Source organism: Maniola jurtina, chromosome 26 (genome assembly GCF_905333055.1).
Source record: "Maniola jurtina chromosome 26, ilManJurt1.1, whole genome shotgun sequence".
Lineage (NCBI taxonomy): Eukaryota > Metazoa > Arthropoda > Insecta > Lepidoptera > Nymphalidae > Maniola > Maniola jurtina.
The window spans coordinates 6,655,640-6,682,610 of record NC_060054.1 but is presented as its reverse complement, the minus strand read 5'-3'; the positions used below and the strand labels follow the sequence as shown (position 1 = coordinate 6,682,610).

Below are 26,971 nucleotides of genomic sequence, written 5' to 3'. Positions count from 1 at the left end.
AACATCCAAATGCCTCATTTTAAGATTTTCTTCTGCTGCCAATGCAAACAAAGTACGCAGGGAAGAATGACGAATCACAGGCGCAAACGTCTCATGATAATCTATATCTCTTGTTTGATTAAAACCTTTGACCACTAGCCTTGCCTTATACTTGGTTATATTGCCATAAGCATCCTTCTTATGCTTATAAACCCATTTGCAGGGAATAACTTTTTTATTTGGTCTGTCTACTAACTCCCAGGTATTTAACTTCATTAGTGAATTGTATTCATCAGTCATTGCTAAATCCCATTTTTTACCATCTTCTGAATGTACAGCTTCAGAATAGTTTGTTGGTTCACCTGAATCAACATCAGTAGAGACGTGATAAGTTAAAAAATCAGGTGGCTTTCTATTTCTAGATGGGTATCTGGGTTCATTACTTACTTGCGTTTGTTCAATACAAAGAGACTCTTTATCCATGTTCACAGGAACAGATGATTCTCCTTCTGGACTACAACAATCAACACAATCATAAAATTGATCATCATCAGGTTCAGTATGTTCTTCGAATAGTAATACTGACTCCGTATTTTGAACTATAGGTTTTGATGCATTTTCCTTTAAATTTGTAAAACAATTCTCAAAAAAATTTGCATCTCTTGACTTAATAATACGTCTTGGATTTGCAGGATCCCGAAAAACATAAGTATTAGGATCTTCCGAGTAGCCAACGAAAATTGCTTCCTCTGCTTTTAAATCTAGTTTCCTTCTATTACATGAAGGTATATGTACTAGAGCTCGACATCCAAATACTCTTAAGTGACTTAGATCACTTTGTCGACCACTCCACTTATCATAAGGTATTTTGCCACTCAAAGCTCGATGAGGGGACCTATTTTTCAAATAAACAGCAACTTGGAAAGCCTTGCCTTTTCCGTTATTGTACGGTTCGTTCGTTCTGCAACTCCGTTTTGCTGCGGACTATAAGGTGTTGTTACTTGGTGCTCAATACCATTTGAAGAGAGATAATCAGAAAACTCTTTATTTACATATTCTTTTCCTCCATCGGTTCTAAGAGCCTTTATTTGAAAACCTAATTGTTTCTCAACTAGAGCTCGAAATAATAAAAATTTATTCTTTACCTCAGTTTTAGAAGATAAAAAATAAGCAAAAATCTTGCGAGTATAATCATCTATGAAAGTTAAAACATAAACGTTTCCTTGAAAAGATGTCGTGGACATTGGTCCGCATAAATCACTATGGATTAGTTCTAAAGGTGATGATGCCCTATTATACGCTACATTTTTAAACGGTTTTCTGGCTTGTTTGCCTTTTACGCAAGCGATGCAACTATTTTTATCAACCTTAGTAAAATCTACTCCTACCTGATGATTCTTCAATTGATTCATGCCTATGCGACATAAGTGTCCTAACCGTTTATGCCAGAGCTGATACTTGCTCAGACAGTCAGTGTGCACCTCGTACGCAATATTTTCACTATTCATCTTAGGTGGAATATTAACAGTACCATCAATTATGTACAGTCCACCACAGGGCGAAGCATGAAGGACAGAATCACCTGAAACACAAAAAGTATCATTTTTATAAAAACTACATCCGCTTTTGTCGAAAACACATACAAAACCTTTATCAATAACTTTCTGTACTGATAGTAAATTAGCCTTTAAATCTGGTACTAGGGCAACATCACTTATTGTTTTTAATACATCACCAGGTGTCTTAATAGAAATATTTCCTATTCCACAGCATTTAACGCTTTCACCATTTGCAACAGTTATATTTCCAGTATTCATTGACCTAATGTCCCGGAACCAATCTTTTCTGAAAGTCATATGTTTTGTAGCCCCAGAATCTACGTACCAAACATCCTTATTTGAAAAATTAGCAGTAAGTGCTGTGACCGAATCCGTGACTTCATTTGCTACACTTATTTTTTCTTTATTACGTCGCTGAGGGCAATCCGGGCGTTTATGCCCTGGCAAGTTACAGTCATAGCAAATAATCATTTTATTTGGTTTGGATTTCATTCCTTTGGCCTGGAAAACTGTATTTGTTGGTATGGTGTCATTTTTAGACATTTCATTTAATAGTTTTGTTTTGACCAAATCGGAAGTAATATCGATGTTGCAGTTTTCAAGTGCCATAATCAATGGCTCATATTTCGATGTGAGACCTCCTAGTAATATAGCTGCAATCGATTTATCTTCTATTACTTTGTCTATGTCAGCTAGGTCTTGTGCCGTTGACAGAACTGCATCTATATATTGTTCAATATTTTCAAAGTCTGAAAGACTTAATCTATAAAGCTTACGCTCTAATGCTAGCCTTCGGCCCATACCTTTATCCTCAAAAGCTGCCTTCAGGGCTTCCCATGCTTCGGCTGCAGTTTTTGCACATCTTACATGTGTAATCGCTACACCGTCTAATGTTAAGCATATTTTAGCCAGAGCCTTAGCGTCATTCCTTACCTTAATTGGTGCAGCGGTCGTATCTCCTTCTGGATACCCATCTATAGGAAACCAAAGGTCCTCATGCAGTAAATAATTCCGCATTTTAAATTTCCAAGTTGGATATCCTTCTCTATTTTTAAGACTAAAAGGAGGAACTGACGACGAATGTAACATCTTGTTACCACTTATATCTCCGCTTGCTTGCGACATTTGGAAAGAAAAATATCTAAATATGATTTTCCTTGTACGCAACAAATATAGCAACACTGGACAATTAACACCACTTTTCCACTTATGATTTTTCCCAAGAGCCTTCGTGCTGATAACGTGTTGGGATATTTTGAATTTATAGGAAAAATATCAGTAAAAAGAAAAGCTTGGACGTCCTGTTTGAGATATATATTTGAAGTGAGATAAAAAGTAATCGAACGTAAAAACAAAAGGATTTTAGAAAAAGAATAAGAATATATTTAAATATAAACAATTTAGTTTACAGCCAGTTCCAACACAGACAACAGACTTCAACACCATCGTACAAGATATCTCAAAGCAGATTAGAAGAGAAAAGAGTACATTATGATACCAGTACAATTTTATACTAACTGTAACTTGAAGTAAACGTTATTGGTACTGGCAGGTATACTGACTTGTTCTCAGTGATGAGTGAAGAGTGTGAGGAGCTCACAGCTGTATGAGGCTTGCATACTTGTGATGTGTCACATTCACCATCACCAGCACCGTTCTGTCAAATACAAAGTCAAAATCATTTATTCAAAGTAGGTAATTGAATTGTTAAATTTGTACGATATAGTGGTAATAATTAATTACGTAACTTAAAACTAAAGCTACGAGGGTTCCAAACGCGCCCAAGTCTGAGAAGAGCCCACAACAAACTCAGCCGGGTATTAAAAACAAATTCATAACATTTCTGTCTTTAGTGTTTGAGAGAGCCTCAACTAAACAAGCTAATATATGAAGTTTATGATGCACTAGCTGATTTGCATTTTGATTTATTGTGCATTTTGCACAATAATTCAAAAAGTGTTATGTATAAAAAATAAATGAAAATCTGTTTTAGAATGTACAGGTAAAGCCATTTCATATGATACCCCACTTGGTATAGTTATCTTACTTTGAAGTTTTTAAACAAATACATTTAAGTAAATATATATTTGTTTTTGTGATGTAACCACAAAGTCACTTTTTCCTTTTCTTGGTCTTTGGGTTTTTTCTTTACTTGTGCTATAAGACCTACCTAACTGCTAAATTTTATGATTCTAGGTCAACGGTAAGTACACCATAGGTTTTATTGACAAACACAACAGACAGACAGACGGACAGACGGAGAGACAGATAACAAAGTGATTATTGTAGTAGACAACAATCAAAGTTCCTTTTTCCTTTTGAGGAACAGAACCCTAAAAAAAGTTAAAAGCATTTAATAGTAGAATACCATCTAACCTGGAGATGCATGTTTCTATGTCGCAAGTATGCACGTTTCCTCTCAAGAGCTTCATACAGAGTATCATCCAGAAGTTTAGCTTCATACGCTATGGTATCATCAGAAAAGTTTTCTTTGTTAGAAGCGAACTCATCTTTGACATTGGCTGCACTATTGCCATTTTCTTGTATTTCTTCCATATCTTCATCAACCGACAAAGAGTCACCACTTCCTTCAGCTTTCATGATAACTCGGTGTTCCATTTCCTTTTATTCTGTGTCAGTGTCTTCTGAAGGGTGTTCTAGAATGAGAACTTAATATTCAATCTAATGTCATCTATACTAATAGTATAAATGCGAAAGTGTGTCTGTCTGTCCATCTGCTACATTTTCACGGCCCAACAGTTTGACAGATTCTGACGAAATTTGGTACAGGGTTAGCTTCTCTTCTTCTTCTTTCTTTTATACCCCGGGGAGGGACATAGGCTACTTTTTATCCCGGAAAATCAAAGAGTTCCCACGGGATTCCTGAAAACCCATCCGCTTAACCAATTTGTATTAAATTTGGTACAGAGGAAGCTTGCGTCCCTGTAATTGACATAGGCATTTTATCCAGGAAAATCAAACAGTTCCCAGTTCCCACGAGATCATTAATAAAATTAAATCCACGCGGACGAAGTCACGGGCATTCTCTAGTATCATTGAAAGTGGAAAAGGACCTTATTACTTAAGACTCCGCTATCCGTCCCTTCGTCTGTCAGCGGGCTGTATTTCTTGAACAGTAACAGGTAGAATTGAAATTTTCACAGCATGTGGAAGCATAAGTATTTCCATTGCCGCTATATCAACAAATAATAAAAATTTGAGCGCCATAATTTAAAAAAAATTAAAAAGTATTACTTCTTGTACGATAAAGCGGAACCCACCGTGTGCGACTCCAACTCGGACTTGACCGAGTTTTCATACAATGCGCAGGTCATGAATCATGATTGGACTACCTACTTGTTTATCTCCCACTAAACACATTTTGCGAAGTGAATGTCCAAAAAGCAAATTGATGCTGATTTGCTTGCACACAATCAACTCAGTCAAAGTAACCCTACCAATTACCATTTTCTACCGGGAACACCGCGAAAACTGCTGGCAGCAGCTGAACTAGCAGAAGCAGAACTATTTTGATTTTATTAAAGTTGTGCTATCGAGGCTCATAGTTATAGATTGTATTTTTATAAATTGTAATACTAGCGGATACCCGTGTAGCAGTGTTGCCAGTGGCAGATAGTCAATTGTAACACGAGACATCTCAAAATGTAACATTTTCACGAGAAAAGTAACATTTCCTTATTTTTCGTGGAAAATAAAAGTAATAAGGTACACAGGTTAATATGGCACTTTATTATACAAAAATTTAAACAGTTTTCTTGTCCCATTAGTTAAGCTTAAAAAGAATCGTAATAATAATTGTTGATTGAATAAATTGACTGCTGATCCTGAAAAAGAAAAACAAATCAATATGTAAAATAATAATATACCAACGGATCTAAAAATGTCTTTGAATAGCTATAACTTATTTTGTTAGGTAATCAATTTTTATTACAAGTGTAAATTAAAAATTTATATCACCCCAATAAGTGAAGGTTACATTAACTAGAAAAGAGCTGATAACTTTCAAACGGCTGAACCGATTTTCTTTGATTATAGCTAAGAACACTCTCCATCAAGCCACCTTTCAAACAAAAAAACAAAATAAAATCGGTTCATTAGTTTGAGAGCTACGATGCCATAGAACAGATACACACGTCAAACTTATAACACCCCTCTTTTTGGATCGGGGGTTAAAAAGATTAAAATCGTCTTATATCGGGCGATCTGGCAACACAGGACTGTTTGAGTTTGAGGGCTACGCACTAGATGGACTTTGTCTGTCTAGCGTTTCATGGCGCGCGTGTGGTGCCTTTTTGGAGCGTTTTTTTTTTTTTTTTGTTTAAAGTGGCTGGTTTTTTGTGTTTCACTGGCGTTTTTGGTGCTAGAACCATGCTGGAACTAACTGGGAAGCGCTCTAAAGGGGCACCGTGCGTATGTCGGCGAGCGCCGGCACAGACAAAGTCCTTACTTATATAGTTTCCCTAACTTGAAAATATCTACAAACTTGACATTGGCTAATCTTTGTAAAGCCAGACGAGAGAATAAAAAAAAAAAAAAAAAAAAAACGCACTAGGTAGGTACGCAGTGAAGAAAATTACGCGGGCATTTCAAATTCGTTTTGTTAACTGAACAATACTAGGTACCTAACTACTTACCTTGGTCTCAGCAAAGAGATCGATAGATTCGATAGCAAAACTCAAATTTCAAGTTACGCCGGCCGGTATCTACTCAGCTCGCTCTCATTCCTGTAAAGAAAACCGAAGTTACCTACAACAATAACTAAGTAGTAAGTAGCTAAATGAACTTCTGGAAACTAATGTGACTTAATAATAAGATGACAGTCAACACCTACAAAAACGAACTGCTTTCAGTTGCAAATACTATGACTTAGTTTTTACATTACTGATTCCCTAATTAGTTAACTACTTACTTATTTACTTAAAACTACATTGTATACAACATTTACTTACCAAGCAAGTAGTGTTAGCAACACATATACACAGTCGATAAGGATAACGAACAAACCGATCACTTTCGAATTTTGACGAAATAAAGATACAATTTATTTTTTTTGTACTTAGACACATAACTACAATATCACTACCCCGCAACGAATAACTTTATTATCCAAAACAAAGTTGAGTCACAGAGAAAAACAAACAAAACACTTTTTTAATCACAGAGTAATTACAAAACAAAGTGAACTTAGACCAATAACTTAGAGAAAGTGAAATAAACTAACAAATGGGTCAATTACGACCATGGACGTATAGCTTTATGATACGACAAACAAAAACTGTTTTGGATGCGTTCCGTTTCACGATTATTTTTGGTTTGCTGGGAAAAATTTGAATATTTTTATGAAGTCCTAAAAGTAACGTAAAGTAACATTTTGAGTCGTGTAACATGGAGGAAACATGAGGGGGTCAAAAGTAACGTAAAATGTTACAAAAGTAACATTCTGGCAACGCTGCCGTGTAGTGTAGTTTGCACTTAAGGTGGAAGCGACGGGCCTGCCCGCGAAATTCAAATTTAATTTGGTTTTTCGCAATTTTTAAATTAATACGACAACGTAAGCTTATGGTATTTTAATTACGACAATGGTAGTATCATCCTCACAGGTTCATATAAAAATCTTTACTTGAAAGGCGCCAGTTTAAGAAATCAATTCTAGTATCGACTATTCTCACAAATAGTCGATACTAGAATTATTATAATAATTTACACTTCTTCTTGGACGTCACAATACCCTCTATATACCTTTTTTTTTCTCTCTCGTCTGGCTTTACAAAGATTAGCCAATGTCAAGTTTGTAGTTATTTGTAACAAGTTAGTAACTATACAAGTATGGACCCCGTCTGTGCCGGCGCTCCCCGACATACGCACGACACCCCCTTAGAGCACTTTCCAGTCAGTTTTAACAAAAAAAAAAACACTCCAAAAAGGCAGAGCACGCCCGCCAACTAACACCAACACAGACGAAGTCCTCTATATACCTATAGACCATTGTTTATAATAAATTATACTCTATGGTCACAATTCACATTCCGAATCACTTCCGAATTGCGATTTCTGGCTCAAAAAGACAAGAGCATGAGCCGTAAAATCAGTTAAATAAAAAAAAATGCTGTAGATTTTTTTTTTTAATGGAATAGTGCAATGTGTTTTTTTTTAGTATATTGTTATGTGATGCTGTGATGTGATGTGCAGTAGTGATTACATACTCTTTGGTGCATATATATAAATTTACTCTTTGTGCAGAGCCTGGGATATGTCAGTGATATGTCATATGTGGAATTACATTATTGTTGGACTTCGTCTGTGTTGGCGTTTGCTGACGCACGTGCGGTGCTTTCTCGGAGTGTTTTTTTTTGTTAAAAGTAGCCGGTTTTTGTGTTTTACTAGTGTTTTTTGGTGGTGGAACTAACTGTGAGTGTTGAGAATGGAGGTGGACCCCCCTCCGGAGCCCCCAGACCCTGATGGGTCACCAAACAAAGATGCGTGTAACGCGTCTCGACAGACGGCTTCCTCCCGGAAGCGGCCTGTCGTAACAGATGAGCCTGCTGCAGATAGCAGTAAAAAACAGGACATAAATTCAACCCAACCATCCATACAAACATTGTTTACTCACCCTTCCTTCGCCGAAGGTCCTAAAAGTTATTTAAGAGACGACAAAGGTCCCTTCATTGTTCACGTCTCGAGAGACGTCGCAGACCCATCCGCAGGGGTAACTATCCGTGCGCTTAAATTCGGTCAGTTTTTGCATACTAACAAATTCGCAAATATTATCAATGATGGTGTAAAGAGCGTGGGACGCAATAAAATTAGCGTGGAGTTTAGTACTGCCCAAGCAGCTAACGACTTTTTGGTCAGCCCTATACTCCCACTCACAAAATATAAGGCAATTATACCCACATTTAATATAACTAGGATGGGTTTAGTACGTGGCGTTCCAGTAGATTGGTCAATGCAGGAATTTGTCGACTCTGTTGTTCTGCCGGCTGGCTGTGGAGAGATCCTGAAAGCCCGTCGTCTCAACAGAAAGACCATCAACGAAGGCATTACTGAATGGGTGCCCACCCAGTCGGTAGTTGTAACTTTTAGAGGCCAGACGCTCCCGACCCGAATTTTCTCTTTTTACACATCGCTCCCTGTGGAGACATACAAATATCCCACAATTCAGTGCCTTAACTGTTGCCGTTTTGGTCACATTAAGACACAGTGTAGGTCCAAGCCCAGGTGCTACAGGTGCGCCCAGCCCCACACAGGAGATACTTGCGATGTTTTACTAGCAAATGCTACCTGCTTGCATTGTTCAGGTAGCCACTTTGCATCAAGTAAGGACTGTCCAGAGTTTTCACGACAACAAAGCATTAAATCGGTTATGTCTCAGGACAATGTATCATACGCTGAAGCATCATCGCGGTTTCCCCCAGTCCGCAGGTCATATGCAGAGATGACAAGGGAGTTGTTCTCCTCTCCTACATTTTCTCCACGTCCTGTTAACTCCTCTCATCCCGCAAACACATCTCGTCCTAGTACCACACCCAAAAAATCTTATCGGGAAACAATTATCCGTTCTCCTCGCCCCCGTGCTCCCTTACCAAAGGGTTATGATAAACAGGCCCACGAAGCTCTTATTAACAACCCACCCTCTTCCCAACCCAATGGCTGTGCTCTTGGCAACAGTCAACCTGACTTCCCTCCTTCCCAAGGGAAAATGTTAGAAAATCTTTCCGCTTTGCTCCTGAGCATCGTTGCTCCATGCAGCGAACTCCCACTACCGCCCAACGTTGCCCAAAACCTTTCCCGTCTTTTCAAAATTTTAAATAACGGCCCCAACAGCTCTACTACAATGGAACTGTAAAAGCATCAGACCTAGAAAACAAGACCTTATTTCCTTAATTAATTTGCATAGACCCGTCATAATTGCCATCTCGGAGACATGGCTGAGGCCTGGAGCCCGATTTCGGATTCCTGGTTTCTTCTGTCTGCGGGATGACAGGGATGACGGCTATGCAGGTAGTGCCATATTCATCCGGCACAATCTTTCCTTTTCTTCTCTTCCTATCCCCCCTCACAGTAATCAGATTAATGTTGTTGCTGTGAGAGCTGTAAATATTTCCTTCCTCTCTTTATATATCCCTCACCCAAACCCATCCCTGATTCCAGAAATTGAAACTATCCTTGCTTCTCTTCCCAGTCCAACTGTTATTATGGGTGATTTTAATGCCCACCATACTTTGTGGGGGTGTTATAACTGTGATGGATTCGCTCCATCGTTGATTGACATCTTTGAGGATATGAACCTTTGTATCCTGAATGATGGCTCTCCGACTCGTAGAGTTTATCCCAATCAGAACCCAAAATCAGCAGTAGATCTATCTCTTTCTTCGACTTCCCTTGCATCCCAGCTATCCTGGCAAACTCTTCCCAGTACCTATGGTAGCGATCACTTCCCAATCATCCTAACTCTAAACAATAGATCAATCCCTCCCTCCAACCCTGACCCTTTGCTAAAATATAAATTACAGAAAGTAGATTGGTCTCGCTATGCTCAAACTGTAGATGACTTGATGGACTCTCTACCTGACCTTTCGTGTGATGGAAACCTCTTGATTTACTATGATCTCTTTGTCAAATCTCTTATTTCTTCGGCCGACTCCAATATTCCTCGTAAAAATCTTTCTGTTTCAAATCATTTGCCTTCCCCTCCCTGGTGGGATGGGGAATGCAAAGATTTGTTTAACCAGAGGGTGGCAGCAGAGAAAGAGTACACCGCCCATATGACAGAAGAGAATTTTATTAAATACAAACATATTGACGCTAAAACAAAAAGAATGGTGTCAAAAAAGAAAAAGTTTGGCTGGACTAAGTTCTGTGAATCACTTAGCCCTAGATCTCCTTCTTCAATTGTTTGGCAAAACATAAGAAGATTCCGCAGAACCCTCAACCACTGTGATCCTAGCTCCAACAACCCATCTGAATGGCTTAGCATTTTTGCTGACAAACTCGCTCCCCCGTCTGTTCCCCATCAGGACGATTTCCCAGTTTCTACACCAGCACCCATTATGGGCGAAATGGATGCCCCCTTTTCCTTCTCAGAGCTTCAGATTGCTCTCAGTGGTCTGAAAGATTCAACCCCTGGGGAAGATGGTGTGCCCTACTCTTTTTTGGTAAATTTAAATAATAAATCTAAAAATTGTTTTCTAAATTTGATTAATAGTTTTTTCGAAAAAGGAATAATCCCAGATTCCTGGAAGTCTCAAATAGTTATCCCCCTCCTCAAACCTGGGAAAATAGCATCACATCCAAATTCATACCGACCTATTGCACTGTCGTCCACCCTAGCAAAAGTTACGGAGATTCTCCTTAAAAACCGATTAGAGTGGATAATGGAAAGCAGAGCAGTACTGGCCCCTTCGCAGTTTGGTTTCCGCAAGGGTCTCAGTACTGCAGACAGTCTCAGTATACTCACTACAGACATTCGGACTGCCTTTGGTAAGGGTGAATACCTTGTGGGTGTTTTTCTTGATATAGCTTCTGCATATGACAATGTACTTCTTCCGTCGCTCAGGCAAAAGCTGCACCAGCTGAGTGTACCACCGAGGATAATACATTTCATATGCAACCTGCTTTCTGGCAGGTCAGTTGTGGTAAAACACCAGTCATCCACTCTTCCCCCCAGACTAGTCTGGAAAGGTCTTCCCCAAGGCTCTGTTCTAAGTCCTCTGCTGTACAGCATATATACCCAAGATCTAGAACTGTCTGTAAATAACTTTTGTAACATCCTGCAGTATGCTGACGATATTGTCCTCTATCATAGCTCAGGATCTGTAGAGGAAATATCCCAATGTCTTAACTCTGCTTTGTATTATCTAGGGCAGTGGCTCTCTGACCATGGCCTATCTTTGTCAGTGGCTAAATGCCAGGCAGTCGTGTTTACGAGGAAGCGGTCTATCCCTAACTTTAGCTTTTGTTATGAGGATCAATCCATCAACTTAGTAGATACGGCAAAGTTCCTTGGTGTTATTCTCGATTACAGACTGAACGGATTGGCTCATACTGAATATATAACCAATAAATGTGAAAAAGGCATCAATGTTCTACGTGCAGTAGCGGGAGTTTGGTGGGGTGCTCATGCCTACTCACTGAAACTCTTATATAATGCTTTAGTTCGTAGCCACATTGATTACTGCTCATTTGTTTTAGACCCCTTAAATAAAACTGTGTCTGAGAAGATAAATAAAATTCAATATCGTTGCCTCAGAATCATCCTGGGTGCAATGAAGTCTTCCCCCACTAACGCTCTACAAGTTGAATGTGTTGATCCTCCTTTACATCTCCGACGGCAATACCTATGTGACCGCTTTGTCAGCAAAATGTTACAGCTTTCCTCTTACCCACTGTGGACCAAATTAGAACAGTTGTCGCAAGTCCTTAGCCCACGCAATCCTTCTTCTTATCTATTGGATAGTTTCCGTAAATTTACCAATCTCCCTCATCCCTTGTTATCTTTACCAAAGAATCCTCTATTCTCCACAGCATATAAAGCCCTGATTTTCAATCCCTCTGTGGTTACTGATCTTGGTTTGGTCAAAGGAGCCCCTGATACTAATTCAAAATTTCAAAGCTTAGTTCATCAAAATTGGTCAAATCACCTTCTTATCTACACTGATGCTTCAAAGATGTCTCCAGAAAGTTGTGTCGGTGCATCCTGCTGGGTTCCCAGGTTTAAAATCATTTTACAGTTTAAATGTCCTCCTGAGTCCTCGGTGTTCACAGGGGAGGCCGTTGCCTTATTAGAAGCAATCCTGTTTACCCGCTCCCATAACATGAAACAAACTGTTATTTTTACTGACTCCCTTAGCTGCTTATTATCTATCAAGGAAAACCCATTCCGGAGTAAATCAAGATTTCCCATTATTCTAGAGGTCAGGGAGGCTTTGTTCTCCTGTCATCAAAACGGATTAGATTTGACACTTGTTTGGGTCCCAAGTCACTCTGGCATTGTAGGAAATGAAACAGCAGACTCATGTGCTAAAGCTGCGATACAAATGGGTTCCCATGAACATTTTAAAAATAATTCCCAAGATCTAGGTGCATTGTCAAAAACTTATCTGGACAAGTCCTGGAACTCATACTGGATTGAATCAAAAGCGGTTAAAGGAAAATTCTATGCCTCAGTGCAACCAGATATTCCAAGACGCCCATGGTTTTTCTCTCATAGACATGCAGATAGGTGGGTTACCTCTACGATTTGTCGCTTACGCCTTGGTCATTCCTGCACACCTGTCCACCTGTGCAAGATCAGAGTTAGAGATCACTCCCTGTGTGAATGTGGCTTAGACGAAGGTACTGTTTCTCACATATTCTTTTCTTGTCCTAAACTCCTTCATCCTCTCTATGATGTTCTTCCATCAAAATTCCCGCGTCCAGTAAATGTTGAGTGTTTGTTAATGTCTGTGTTTAGTCCATATTGTAAATTTTTATGTAAATATGTTAAATATAATAATATTAAGTTGTAATTATAATTCCATGTAATATAGTGTGTATTTTATATATTGTGTTGTTCCAGGCTAGAAACTAACCCTATAAATTAACATATTCTAAAAAAACCTGCCACTTATAAAATTACCCAAATTTAAAAGCTGCTCGAAATTCTCAGCTATCACCAACTGTTCTCGTGTCTCTTCAATCCCACACGATATTGGCGAAGTAAATCGCGCCCACCTGGTGCAGCTCCGCGCCATAAAAAAAAAAATAAAAAAAAAAAAAATACATTATTGTTTTGTGGTAGTTTTAATAACTTGTGTATAAAAGATATAGGTATTTACCCAATTTAGAATGATTACCTAGTTGGTACCTCTATTAGTCTTGAGTTAAAAACCTTTGTATCATTGAAAATGCGGTGCTGTGTGCCCTTTTGCAAAATCAGTGCGGAGATCGTCTCCGAATCCGAGGGGATATCATTACACGAGTGAGTGTTTCATTTTCTTGTATAATAACCTTTTAAGCAAACTGAAGCGGCTAGCGAAAGCGTTGGTTATCTCCTTGATTTTCATCCTAAAATCCAGCGTTGTTCTATGAGTCCCACTCCATGAACCTCATGGTGAACTACGAGTTACTTCCAGGTTCCCCAGTGAAGAGCATCTCCGTGCCGCTTGGCTCAAAGCCCTCGGCAAACAACACAATCTACCAGACTCTGCTGTGGTCTGCTCGCAGCATTTTCTTAATGATGACATTTGTACAACGGAAAGTGGCTCGAGGCAAATTCGACCTGGTGCTATCCCCTCAATGGTGCAGGTAACTCTTTCATGAAGTTCATATATTAGTTGCTATATGTTATAGTAATTGCTACTCTTGTAGTTTCTAAGTATAAATAATAATTACATTTTCACAGGTGTGTATGATATGCCTGGACACTCGCAGCAAGCTGTTGCTAATGAGTAAATACAACTTGGATGAAGCATACCAACACTTAGTGGGACAGCCTGTAAGTTGTATTCTATTACTTATTTAAATCTCAATCTGTTACATTGGTACCTTCAAAAGAAAAGTGAACACTTGTACACTGTCAAATGCTGTGGATGCATCACAGTGCAGATACACACAACTCATTTGAGGAGTATCTTAATACATACACATATTTCTTATTTATGTATTGTTTCAGCCGTGTGATCAAGGAAACCTAAAGCAAACACTTTGCATACAATGTGCGCAGAGATTGGTGAACTTTAGCAGATTCAGAGACAAGAGCTTGAGAGCCCGTGCACTGATGATGGAGCTAGTTGAGAAACATGAATTAGTGAGTATCATTTGACTTTGTCATTCACACACATTTCGTAACTGATTTCTTATCTCTTTCAATAATGAATAATGAATTTCTTTCAGATAACAATACAGCACATGAAATCGATAAACCGAGTTAAACATCAACTAAAATCTGATATTGTAAAGACAGTATTGGAGCCCAACCACTGTGATGTTCACATAGTACAGTCTGATACTGACACACGGACAGAACTAGACTCAACTGTTGAAGCAGTTGCAGTGAAACATGAAGAGAGATGTGACTCTGTGTTGGTTGATGCTGACCACACTCAGCACATGACTGTGGCGAGTGAAGAGTTTAGTGATGCAGACAGCTTCAACGGACACCCCGATGCATGTAAAGAAGAATACCAATCTGATGACAGTGATCTGTCAGAAACAGAGCAGATGACTGATCCTCTATTGACAACACCTTCAACATGTAAAGAGGAAGCTGTAGAAGCAGTGGCACCAATAAAACAGGAAATAACCTTTGCATGCACAATTTGTTTGATGGAGTTTGCAGATGAAGACATGTACAATCACCATATGATGATGCATATAGAGGTGAGATATTTATACACTACTAACTGATGTCTGATTGTGTTGTTCTGGAAATAGGTTTTTATAAATCCTGTGAGAATTCTTTGATTTTCCTGGCTTTACCTGTATATTCTTAAACAGATTTTTATTTATTTTTATGCATAATAGTTTTTGATTTATTGTGCAAAATATCTAAAAAAATACCATTCCTCCCCCCTTGTTTCTGAAGTTTTGCAGTCGAAAAATCTAAAATAATTATGGTCAGTAAAAATGTACGTATATTTCACCGAAAAAATAAAATTAACGCTCTAATTACAGTTATTTTGATAACAATAAATAAAGATAGTTTTGCAGTTTGTTAACAAAAGTGATTCATACCGTTTTACTTTTTCTGTAGTACGGAATCCTCGGTGTGCGAGTCTGATTAGCACTTGGCCGGTTTTAGAGTTAGTGCAGACAAGTTAATTTGGTGAAGATTTAAGATTCCCTTTTTTTTTGGCAGATCGGTTACGGTGATGGTGAATGTGACACGTCAGAAGTAGACAAGCCTCGTACAGCTGTGAGCTCTAGCTCTGCACACTCTTCAGTCATCACTGAGAACAAGTCAGTATACATGCCAGTACCAATAACATTTAGTTAGTATACATTTGTGATAGTGTCATAATACAATTTTCTCCTATCTAACTTGCTATTTATTATATATATATTAGGATTTTAATGAAAGTACTATTTTTGTGAAAGAGGCTTTTTTAATCAGTTTTATTATAGACACAAAATCCGTGCGTGAAGGCGTCCATGTTGGGAAGGAAGAAAGACCATAGATTAAAAATGTGTAGACATAGTGACTGTTCCACAGAGTAGGCATTGTCTATTGATACAATATATTCTAACACCCCCCTTCAATGCTTACTTTATTATTAAAAATTTAGATACCTCCCAACATTTACACATTAATTAACAAAAATATACTTTACACACATACCTTAACAAAAATCGAAAAGCTAAGTTACATTTTGAAACAGACCAAAAAAATTCCAAATGATTAAAACCTTTAAAATTATATTATCAGGTGGACCATACATGAAAACTTATGCAACACATTTTTAGACAAAGCTTTTGTAAACATATCAGCCACCTGATGTTCAGTTTTTACATATTTCAAACAAATTCTACCTTTATTGACAAGTTCCCTTATATAATGATACCTTATATCTATATGTTTAAGCCTTTTTATACATGTGGTGCTTGCAACTGTAATAGCAGACTGATTATCACAATACATTATTATCTTATCAGTATGAATATCAAAATCTTGACACAAGTTTTGCAACCAGCATGCTTCGCTTGCTGCCATGCTTAATGCTATGTACTCTGATTCCGTAGAAGAGAGACTCACTGAACTTTGTTTCTTAGAACACCATGAAATTAAGCAATTGGAATACATAAAACAATAGCCGGTGGTGGATTTTCTATCTTGCAAGTCTCCTCCCCAGTCAGCATCACAGTAGCCTATCAATGACACATCATTACATTTGTATACTAACTTATAATTTAAAGAATATTTTACATATCTCAAAACACGCTTTAAAGAGCTTAACAAAGCAGTATTTGCTCTGTTTTGGAACCTAGAAAGTATAGAAATTGACACACATAGGTCTGGTCTTGTTCCTAAGACTGCATACATTAGACTACCTATTATCTGTCTACACTGATTTTCAATATTTTTATCACAACACTCTTTATTTTCCAATATTTTTGTATTAAAGTTTTGATCAATAGGGGTAGATATCGGTTTACAATCTTGCATGTTAAATTTTCTTAATACACTTTCTAAATAACGTTTTTGATTTAATTCAGTAATACCAGAATCTAAATTTTGCTTGACATTGATACCTAGAAAGTCTGACACTAAACCTAAGTCTTTCATGCTAAATTCTTTATTTAATAATAACTTAAAATCTGATATTTGTTTTTCATTACTTCCAAAAATCAACAAATCATCTACATATAGAAGAACATACATTTTATCTTTACTATCACACTTTGTATATAAACATGAGTCACATTGTGACCTTTTAAACCCAATTTTAGAAATTGTAGAGTTGAATTTTTGGTTCCAGCTTTTAGGTGACTTTTTGAGACCGTATAACGACTTATTTAGCTTAACTATATTTTTATCCCCACTATAAGCCCCATCAGGTAACTTTATAAACACCTTTTCATCAATTTCCCCATACAGAAAAGCCCCAGTAACATCCATTTGATATATAGGTAATTTACACTGAGTTGCTACTGCGGTAAATAACCTGAAAGTTGACAGCTTTGCCACGGGTGCATAAATATCATTTAAATCCATTAAATCAGTTTGCTCAAAGCCTCTAGCCACAAGCCTCGCTTTATATTGGATAGTATTACCTGATTTCTTCGTTCTGAAAACCCATTTACTGCTTATAGCGTTAGCATTTTGAGGTAAATCACAAAATTCCCAAGTATTGTTATTTTTTAATGTCTCTAACTCCCTATCAATAGCTTTTTGCCAACTACTAGCATCCTGCCTACACATAGCCTCTTTGTATGTAGTAGGTATTTCATCTACAGAAGAAACATTATTACACCTGAAAAAAGAGGTTTTCTTACGGATACGCTTAGGTTTATCTTGTGTATAGACCACAGTGTCATTTTCACTACTCCCACTTTGACTTTCAACCTCATACATACTTTCTTGTTCATCACACAAGTTTTCTTCACACACAGTACTAGACTTTGATTCTAAGTTATCACTATGAGTGCTTTCTACATACACAGTTTCTTCATGTACTTGTGAAGACTGTTTTTCTTCAGAAAATGAACTTTTCATGAACACTACATCACGCCTAATGTCAACCGTGTTTTTGAATGAGAAATATATTCTATAACCCTTAACATTCTCACTGTAACCCACTAATATACCTTTTTCGCCTTTTGAGTCCCACTTCTTTCTTTTTTCTTTAGGAATATGGGCATAAACAGGTGTGCCGAAGATTTTTAAAGAATTTATATCAAACTTTTTGTTAGACCACAACTCATAAGGAGTTTTATCTTTTATAGTACTTTTACCTGTTCTATTTAAAACATATGCAGCTGTATTAACTGCCTCTGCCCACAAATATTTAGGTAACTTCTTAGCGCACAGCATAGTTCTAGCCGCTTCAATTAAAGTTCTATTTTCCCGTTCTGCCTTACCATTTTGCTCAGGACTATATGGCACTGTTTGTTGATGAATAATACCACGTTTATGAAACAATTGAGCTACATCTTTGTTCAAAAACTCTAACCCGTTGTCACTTCTAAAATATTTAACTTTATTTCCCGTTTCATTTTCAGATTTATTTAAAAAATTCTCTATACAGATCTTAACTTCATCCTTCCCTTTCAAAAAATACACACTCCTATAGTTAGAATAATCATCCTTGAAAACAACAAAATACCTTGCACCTCCAAGCGACGTTTGTTCCATAGGGCCACAAACATCAGCATGAATTAACTCACAAGTTTTGGTTGTTTTTATCTCACTACTTGGAAAGGGTAAACGATGGATTTTGCCCTCTAAGCAACTTTCACACTGTTCTTGCACACTACTTGCACCCTCAATGCAAATGTTATTATTTTTTAACACCTCTTTGACATAGGTCATGTTTTGGTGAGCAAGTTTTTGATGCCACTCATTTAAGTCTGTATTATTTTGCACCATATTTATTTCACTACATTTATAACGAAAATCTAAATAATAAAGGTTATCAATCCTCTTTGCAATAGCAGACACTTGGTTTTTCTTGTAAAATTTACATGAATTTTCATCTGTCACCATGACATAACCTTTAGACGTAACACATTTTACAGAAAACAAATTAGTTTTTAAGTCGGGGACATACAAAACATTATCTATGGTCGAGTCGACCCATACTTTACCATTATATACTTGTGCCATTAAACTGCCTGACCCTAACACTTTAATAGGTGTGCCATCTCCTAGCATTACAAATTTATTTGTCATATCAGTAAAAGAAGTGAACAATTCTTTATCTTTGCACATATGATCACTCGAGCCTGTGTCGACCAAAAAAGTAGATTGGTTATAATCTTTCAAAGAGTTTGAGACTACAAATGCATTGCTAGAGCTAGTACCTTGTTTATTTAGTCTAAATTTACACTGACTCTTCTTGTGACCTAATTTCCTGCAAAAATAACAGCGGAGTTCTGGCTTATTGTTACCGTAGGCATAATTTTGATTTTTCACTGGACTGTCCGTCTTCACTTTACACTCAGATTGAGAATGATTATAATTTTTAGACCGAAAACACTGAAACTTTTTACCACTATTCCTGTTAGCTGCAAAAGCTGATGCAGGCGTTGAACTCGAAGCCTCCTTCATCCTCTCCTCTTCCACGAGCAGTCGAGCAACCAAATTATCATATGTTTGTTTGTCATCCGGAGCAGACTCCCATGCTGACACAAAATGTTTGTATTTCTCTGGTAATGACATAAGCACCTTTGTGATTACAAATTTTTCTGAAATATCCTCTCCCATCTGCTTGAGATTGTTCTTAATTTCCTGGATTTTGGATAGAAAAAACGACATTTCCATACCTTCGTCGAATTTAAATTGGAAGAACCGTTGTTGGATTATGTGTATATTTGTCTCACTTTTCTGTTCATACACACTTTGAAGCTTTCTCCACATCTCAGCTGCAGAACTACAGGTTATAATATGCAACATGACGTCCTCAGTCATCCTTGTAACTAACAATGATTGAGCCTTTGCATCCTTGCTTTCCCATGAAGTTTTTTGTGTTGGATCATCGGGCTTGACGCTCTTACCCTCTACGATGTCAAACAAACCTTGCCCTCTCAGTAAAACTGATGTTTGAAATTTCCAAATGTTCCAATTTTTTGGACCCTCCAGTTTACATACCGTGCCTTGAGCCACTGGTATAATAGTTGTGTTTTCCATCTTACAGCTTGCTCCAACCAACTTGATTGTAATAATTGACTTCCTACCTTGAACAGGCAGTATTTGCAGAGATAATTCCGTACCTCGCCGACCACGCCGCAATGGCCGCCACGCGTTTTTTCAAGTTGTAATATTTCACAATAAATAGTAATCAATGCAAAATCAAAATAGATTACGTGGCTGGGCCGCATAACCTATTAGGATTTTAATGAAAGTACTATTTTTGTGAAAGAGGCTTTTTTAATCAGTTTTATTATAGACACAAAATCCGTGCGTGAAGGCGTCCATGTTGGGAAGGAAGAAAGACCATAGATTAAAAATGTGTAGACATAGTGACTGTTCCACAGAGTAGGCATTGTCTATTGATACAATATATTCTAACAATGCAGTACAGTTATGCATTGGCTTTTGTCTCCCCAGTACACTCTAGATATATTCTGATATATTTCACAGGAAGGCAGACCTCAGCCCTTCCGCACACGCTGCAATGACCTTAGGTAAGTTACTATGTTACTTACTAATCATATATCACAAATATTACCCAACATAGCTTGCTTTATAGCAGACTAAGGCCAACTCACAGTGTCCACGTTTCCGCTCCATACGATATTACGGGTAGGACGCTCATGCGTTGGTGTCAGTGACTAACTTTACTATCCATCCATCGAGTTGGTTCCGCAATTTGTATGTATGTTGGAAGCAATGCATCTGGCACAACTGGTGGTTGAAGTGTGAAATTAAACCCTCCGAACACTCCTGGTTATAAAGACGATAGGACAAGGAAAGAGAGCCTGCGACCCTTCAGTGCTCCAATGAGCTGGTTAGCCAAGGATTGTCTACGAGAAGTTGCTTTTAGGAAGCTAATTAAACTTACCTTCCACGTGCCACTTCATTAAATATGTGAACATCATGGATCCTGATGCTTGTAGAAAGGGTGAGGGGGTTATCAGAAGAGAAAATGTGTTTTAAGCCTTAAACACGCAGACTTACGTTTTTGATGATTTAAATTACACAATGTTTTCTATATCCTGTTGGAAACTAGCTCTAGGGATATTTCGTTGTCAGTCAGTTTGGCTTCTCCACACTTCCAGCTTTGTACCAGAACGCTCTGCATCATGCATGACCTTTGTAGAGGGTGTCGCCCGCATCGTCATGTGTGTAGCAATGAATAGTGTTACGCATCATGTCATTGATATGCAGTATGAACAGTGTTGGCGATAGCACTGTGCCCTGTAGGACGCCAGTATGGATAAGTTGGAAGCTGAACCGGTCGAGAAGACTTTGATGTTAATAAGCTCTTAATGCATAAGATATGGTATATATGGCGGAAGTGCCTTATGCCAACCTCTATCCAAGGCCTATAAAATATTATTTAAATTGATCGCTAAGGCTTCTCCCTTAGCGTGAATGGCTTGCGCCGAGCGGTGATTGAAGTAGACAAGATCTTAATCAGACCGACCACGACGATGAGCTGGTGCTAGGAGCTAGGTACCCCCGAGCATTTGTTTGTTAATAATTTGCTCCCTCAACTTTAAACAGTAGGGAGGTAATCGCAATTGGTCCTATTTGAAATGTCAAACTTTAGTAAATGATAGTTTTGCATAATCCAGTCCCACCGAATTTATTAAATACGACATAATATATTTTGTTTCAGTCGCTCTTTGGTCCGAAAGACTTGCGACACACGATCCGATCAAGGAAACCGATGCGATCCGGGAAAGTAAACAAGTATTTGAAATTAACAATGGTGAATTAGACCAGCCTCGAAAGAACGAAAGCCTACCAGTTCTCGGGAAGGGAATATTGATAGATTCAGTTACCATGCAGCAATTCAAAATGTTGTCCATACGACACAAATCACTGCAACAGTTCCTGCAAAATTAAAAATGAATAATCGTAACATATTAAAACCTGTACAAAGTGAAGCTGGTTGTTCGAACGATGACATTTGTTTACAATTTAATAATTCATCAGAAAATAATTTAGTCGTTGAGAAAAAAGAGTTTATTTGTGATATTTGTGGAAAAACGTTTAATAAAAAACGTTTCTTAGTTAAACACCTAAAGCCTTGCAGTAAAGAAAAACCGTTCACTTGCCAATTTTGCCAATTCGTATACAAATTTAAATGCCATTTAAAAGTGCACATGAGAACCCACATAGGTGAAAAGCATTACAGTTGCAAGTTATGCAAATACAAAACTGCACAAAATAGTCATTTAAAAATTCATATGAGTACACACACCGGTATCAAACCCTTTTCTTGTGAGTTATGCACATACAGATGTGTGCAAAATAGCTCTCTGGCGAAGCACATGAGAACTCACGCTGGTGAAAAACGGTATTCTTGTAGTCTATGCGACTATAAATTTATAATTAATAGTGATCTAGTGAGGCACATGAGAACTCACACTGGCGAAAAGCCGTATACGTGTGAGGTTTGCGAGCAAAAATTTTCACGAAATAGTCATTTAGTAGATCACATGAGAACCCACACTGGTGTTAAGCCTTTTGGCTGTGAATTATGCGAGTTCAAAAGTAAACAACGTAGTACATTGGTGATGCATATGAGAACTCACACTGGCGATAAACCTTTTCCTTGTTTATTATGCAGTCAGAAATATACACGAAAAAGTTATTTAGTGACCCACATGAGAACGCACACTGGCGAAAAGCCATTCTCCTGTAAGACATGCGAGTACAAATGTGCTCATAAAAGTAGTCTTAGGAGTCATATTATGAGAACCCACCCTGGTGAAAAGCCTTCTTCACGTTCGTGAGTCGCACGCCTCACTCCGCCACCGGGAATGCTCAGGAGATACACTCTGCAACAGACTCTATGTGGTGTGCTTGTGCTGTGTGTGTCTTGACTCTTGGAGAATGTATGTGCGTCACGCTCGCTTTGAGAAAGACCAACACATTCACTCGACGTCAACTGCGTGTTGTCGAGTTGCATCCTAAGATTGAACGCAAACCACTCTCAATATAAATTAGTAAGAAAAGTATTTTGTTTCAGTCGCTCCCGTGTCCGCGATACTTGCGGCCAATAATGACAACAAAGTGCACACAACTAAAGAAGCTGATGGAGAGCAGAAAATTAATCAAAAGGTCGAAACTAACAATGGTGGATTAGGAACCCAATCAGTTGACAGCAAAATGAATTGTGCAGTCAAATTATATGATATTTTCAAAAATCGTAGAAAAGCCCCGAGGCAACGTGAATCGCTGACGAAAACAGGAAAAGCTGTTAGGTCTTGCGATGGTCAGCATGTAGCGGGTAAAGATTTTAGTTCCCAGGCAACTAGTCTGAATAAAGCCGCTACAACAGGAAACATTGAAACAGTCGGTAATAGTAGTGCTAGACCAAGTAATGTCGCTAGTAGTAATTCTTCAAAAAATTGTTGTGAGTTATGTGATTACGAATGTTCAGATAAATGGAGACTAGTGAGGCACATGAGAACTCACACTGGTAAAAAACCTTATTGTTGTGAGTTATGCGATTACAAATGTGCAAATAAACGGAATCTAATGAATCACGTGAGAACGCACACTGGTGAAAAGCCGTATTTCTGTAAGATATGCGATTACAAAAGTTCACAAAATGCCAATCTAGTGAAGCACATGAGAATTCACACTGGTGAAAATCCTTGTTATTGTGAGTTATGCGATTACAAATGCGCATATGTACAGAATCTAGTGAGACACATGAGAACCCACACTGGTGCAAAGCCGTATTTCTGTAAGATATGCGATTACAAATCTGCACAAAATAGCAATCTAATAAGGCACATGAGAAGCCACACTGGTGAAAAACGTTATTGTTGCGATTTATGCCATTACAAATGTGTAGAGAAACAGAGCTTATTGAAGCACATGAGAATCCACACTGGTAAAAAGCCTTCATCATGTTCGTGAACCGCAAGCATCACTCCGCCACTACACTCTCCAACACGCGTGTGTAGTGTGTCTTGGAGAATCTGTGTGCGTCACGCTCGCTTTGAGAAAGCTCGAAGTTAATACAAAATTTTATATTCATCAACAAAATATATAGTTACCTACCTTATTACCCAACTGCGGCAAAGCCAAAAGGAAGGGTTATGAATTTAGCAGTCTATGTATGTAGGTATGTATGTTTGTATCCAGATTCTGTGTGTTCCACCGTAGCGCCTAAACTACTGGGCCGATTTTGATGTATGAGGTGTCAATCGATTCGTCGTAAAAGCCCGGGTGACATAGGCTACATTTTATACGAAAAAAATTGACCTAACGGATGTTACATGAAAAAGTGGGGGTTTCAATTTTTTTTTTTGCTATTGTATCGAGTTGGATGTCAAATGAAAGAGGAGAAAAAAGACGACTGCAGCCGGGTTTTAGTTTTCAACTTCATCTTGTTTTGTAAAAACACATTAGGCAGCGTTATATAATAAAAACTAATAATTAATAAGTATCAGGTTGAGCCATTTATGGCCGTGTTTGACTTTGGTTTATAACTAAATGATAACATTAAAATGTTTTAAGAATAAAATCAGCATTTTTATTCTACCTTTTAATAGTTGCAAAATATATTGCGTCACGTCTTCGAGTGAGCAGCTGACTTCAAGCTGACTGCTAATGAGTGTGCGAGCTGCAACTGCGTACTGTACGCCTAGTGTGACCGCTGCATTGATTGAGTATTGGCGCGACCTCGGGCAAACAGGCGGCCGCGAACCATACGCATGGTGAATTGTTGAGGCCACACGAGGCTACTGCCTAAAAAGAAGAACATAGTTAATGATTCTTGGATGTTCTTTCTGTAATTGCTGCCTGCTGTATACAATTCGCAAGTGGTCATGCACATTTTGGCCCAACACATTTTCCCGACACGTTAGACCAACGTGTCCCAGCAAATCTACCACGCAACTCGACTGCGTGCTGGCGAGTTGCGACCCTGAATTGAACGCAAATCACTCTCGATATAAATGAGTAAGAAAAGTGTTTTGTTTCAGTCGCTCCCGTGTCCGCGATACTTGCGGCCAATAATGACAACAAAGTGCACACAACTAATGACGCCGATGCAGAGCAGAAAATTAAACAAGAAGTTGAAACTAACAATGGCGGATTGCAAAACCAATCAGTTGACAGCAAGATATTAAAAAAATGTGTGGTTAAATTATATGATATTTTCAAAAGTTTTAGAAAAGCCCCGAGCCAATATGGATCACTGACGGAAACAGAAAAAGCTGTTAGGTCTTTCGATAGTCAGAATATTGCGGATAAAGATTTCAGTTATCAGGCGACAGTTCAGAATGAAGTTCCTACGACAGAATACATTGAATCAGTTACTAACAGTAGTACTAGTACAATTCTGAGTAATGTCATTAAAATACAACGTATTTATTTATCACAGAATAGACAAACTAAAGGAATATTGTTCTCTTGTGATGTTTGTCGGAAAAATTTTATTGGAAAAAGTTTCTTTATTAAGCACAAACAGACTCACACTGAAGAGAGACGGTTCACTTGCAAGCTTTGCCAATACAAATCTCAAAGTCCAAGTCTATTGAGGAAGCACATGCTAACCCACGAAAAACCTTGCTCGTGTACGTTTTGCGAGTACAAAAGTGCCACGAATCGTGAATTAGTACGCCACATGACAACTCACACTGGTTGTAAACCTGTCGCTTGTAAGTTATGCAAGTATATTTGCACAACGAATAGTGATTTGGTTTGCCACACGCAAACTCACAGTGTTGTAAAACCTTTGGTATCATGTAACCTCTGCGATTACAAATGTACAAGAAAAGATAAACTAGTGAAGCACATGAGAACCCACACTGGTGAAAAACCTTATTGTTGTGAGTTATGCTCTTACAAATGTGCAAGAAAAGATAAACTAGGGAAGCACATGAGAACCCACACTGGTGAAAAACCTTATTGTTGTGAGTTATGCTCTTACAAATGTACAAGAAAAGATAAACTAGGGAAGCACATGAGAACCCACACTGGTGAAAAACCTTATTGTTGTGAGTTATGCTCTTACAAATGTGCAGAAAAATGGAGTCTAGGGAGGCACATGAGAACCCACACTGGTGAAAAACCTTATTGTTGTGATTTATGCTCTTTCAAATGTGCAGTTAAACGAGGTCTAGTTAGGCACTTGAAAACCCACACTGGTGAAAAACCTTATTGTTGTGAGTTATGCTATAAGAAATTTGCAGAAAAAAGTAATTTACTGAAGCATATAAGAACCCACACTAGTAAAAAGCCATCATCCTATTTGTGAACCGCGTCTCACTCCGCCACCGGGAAGTGCTCAGGAGATACACTGTCTACAACGTTCCTTTTAACAATAATATAATAGTACTGTTATATTATTCTGTGCCCAGGGTTGCCTATGTAAATTAATACTTAATCTTCGTTTAATACATAATATATATTGTTAGTAATGTAAATTAAATATTAAAAATATTATATACCTACCTCAATCTGTGTATTATTTTCTGATTAAACCTACCTAGGTAAGTTTTGTAATCTTAAGTTATGCAACGTCGCTGCGCATGCAAAATCCGCTATGTGTTATTCAAGATTTTCGTTTTTTATGTCATTTGGTTTGGTTTTAGAAGGCGCGATGTAGAAACCCGTTCTTTACATTTGTGCTAATTCAAGAGATAATCTTTTTAGGTCTGTGATTTCGACCTAAAAGTAAAGCATATTTTTTCAAACAAGTTTAAAAGAGTCTCTTGAGAACTTGTGATTTTCCACAAAGCGGAATTTTCGTGAGCAACGACGATAATCTAAATGTCTGTCGGCTGAACTCACTTCTATGCCCGACGAGATTCGAACCGTCAAAATCGGTTCAGCCGTTCCAAAGATTATCCTTTTCAAACAGACAGACAGACAAAAATTTTAAAAACGTGTGATTCAGTGTTGGTATCGTTTAAATAACCATATGAGCTTAATATGAGGTAGTAGTTTCGAAATTACAGACAGACACTCCAATTTTATTTATTAGTATAGATGTATATCACTCACGCAGACTTCAGCTTCCTAAATAGGCATTTGTTATCTACTAAATGATGGGGACTTCTTTCCTGTGGATTAAGATTTTTAA

The 26,971-nt window shown here is 37.9% G+C and overlaps 4 protein-coding genes across 9 annotated transcripts in view; 2 read left to right on the top strand and 2 right to left on the bottom strand.

The window, feature by feature from the left end:
• Positions 1-26,971, bottom strand: part of LOC123878311 (zinc finger protein 345-like) — a 349,298-nt gene that overhangs the window by 5,339 nt on the left and 316,988 nt on the right. Inside the window, exons 1-3 of one of the 3 annotated variants that reach the window (XM_045925468.1) lie at positions 4,896-5,095; positions 3,915-4,195; positions 3,101-3,195 (exon numbers count right to left, since the gene is read on the bottom strand). In XM_045925468.1, coding sequence (XP_045781424.1) covers positions 3,101-3,195; positions 3,915-4,157 — 338 coding nt within the window. In that variant the 5' untranslated portion in view covers positions 4,158-4,195; positions 4,896-5,095. Of the gene's footprint in view, positions 1-3,100; positions 3,196-3,914; positions 4,196-4,895; positions 5,096-26,971 lie in introns of those variants that run through there. The other 2 variants (XM_045925469.1, XM_045925467.1) reach the window with 2 other exon arrangements.
• Positions 1-26,971, bottom strand: part of LOC123878323 (zinc finger protein 2 homolog) — a 364,832-nt gene that overhangs the window by 275,744 nt on the left and 62,117 nt on the right. The gene's annotated exons all lie outside the window — the stretch shown is intronic.
• Positions 1-26,971, top strand: part of LOC123878314 (zinc finger protein 436-like) — a 382,404-nt gene that overhangs the window by 346,275 nt on the left and 9,158 nt on the right. The window contains exons 1-9 of one of the 4 annotated variants that reach the window (XM_045925474.1): positions 13,321-13,518; positions 13,673-13,844; positions 13,942-14,034; positions 14,212-14,346; positions 14,433-14,918; positions 15,397-15,497; positions 20,338-20,381; positions 22,898-22,966; positions 24,924-26,268. In XM_045925474.1, coding sequence (XP_045781430.1) covers positions 13,445-13,518; positions 13,673-13,844; positions 13,942-14,034; positions 14,212-14,346; positions 14,433-14,918; positions 15,397-15,497; positions 20,338-20,381; positions 22,898-22,966; positions 24,924-26,143 — 2,394 coding nt within the window. In that variant the 5' untranslated portion in view covers positions 13,321-13,444 and the 3' untranslated portion in view covers positions 26,144-26,268. Of the gene's footprint in view, positions 1-13,320; positions 13,519-13,672; positions 13,845-13,941; positions 14,035-14,211; positions 14,347-14,432; positions 14,919-15,396; positions 15,498-20,337; positions 20,382-22,897; positions 23,935-24,866 lie in introns of those variants that run through there. The other 3 variants (XM_045925472.1, XM_045925473.1, XM_045925475.1) reach the window with 3 other exon arrangements.
• Positions 21,659-23,934, top strand: LOC123878372 (gastrula zinc finger protein XlCGF17.1-like). Its single transcript, XM_045925569.1, has 2 exons — positions 21,659-22,740; positions 23,844-23,934. Exon 1 carries the CDS (start codon positions 21,771-21,773, stop codon positions 22,659-22,661), a length of 891 nt encoding a protein of 296 aa, XP_045781525.1. The 5' UTR covers positions 21,659-21,770; the 3' UTR covers positions 22,662-22,740; positions 23,844-23,934.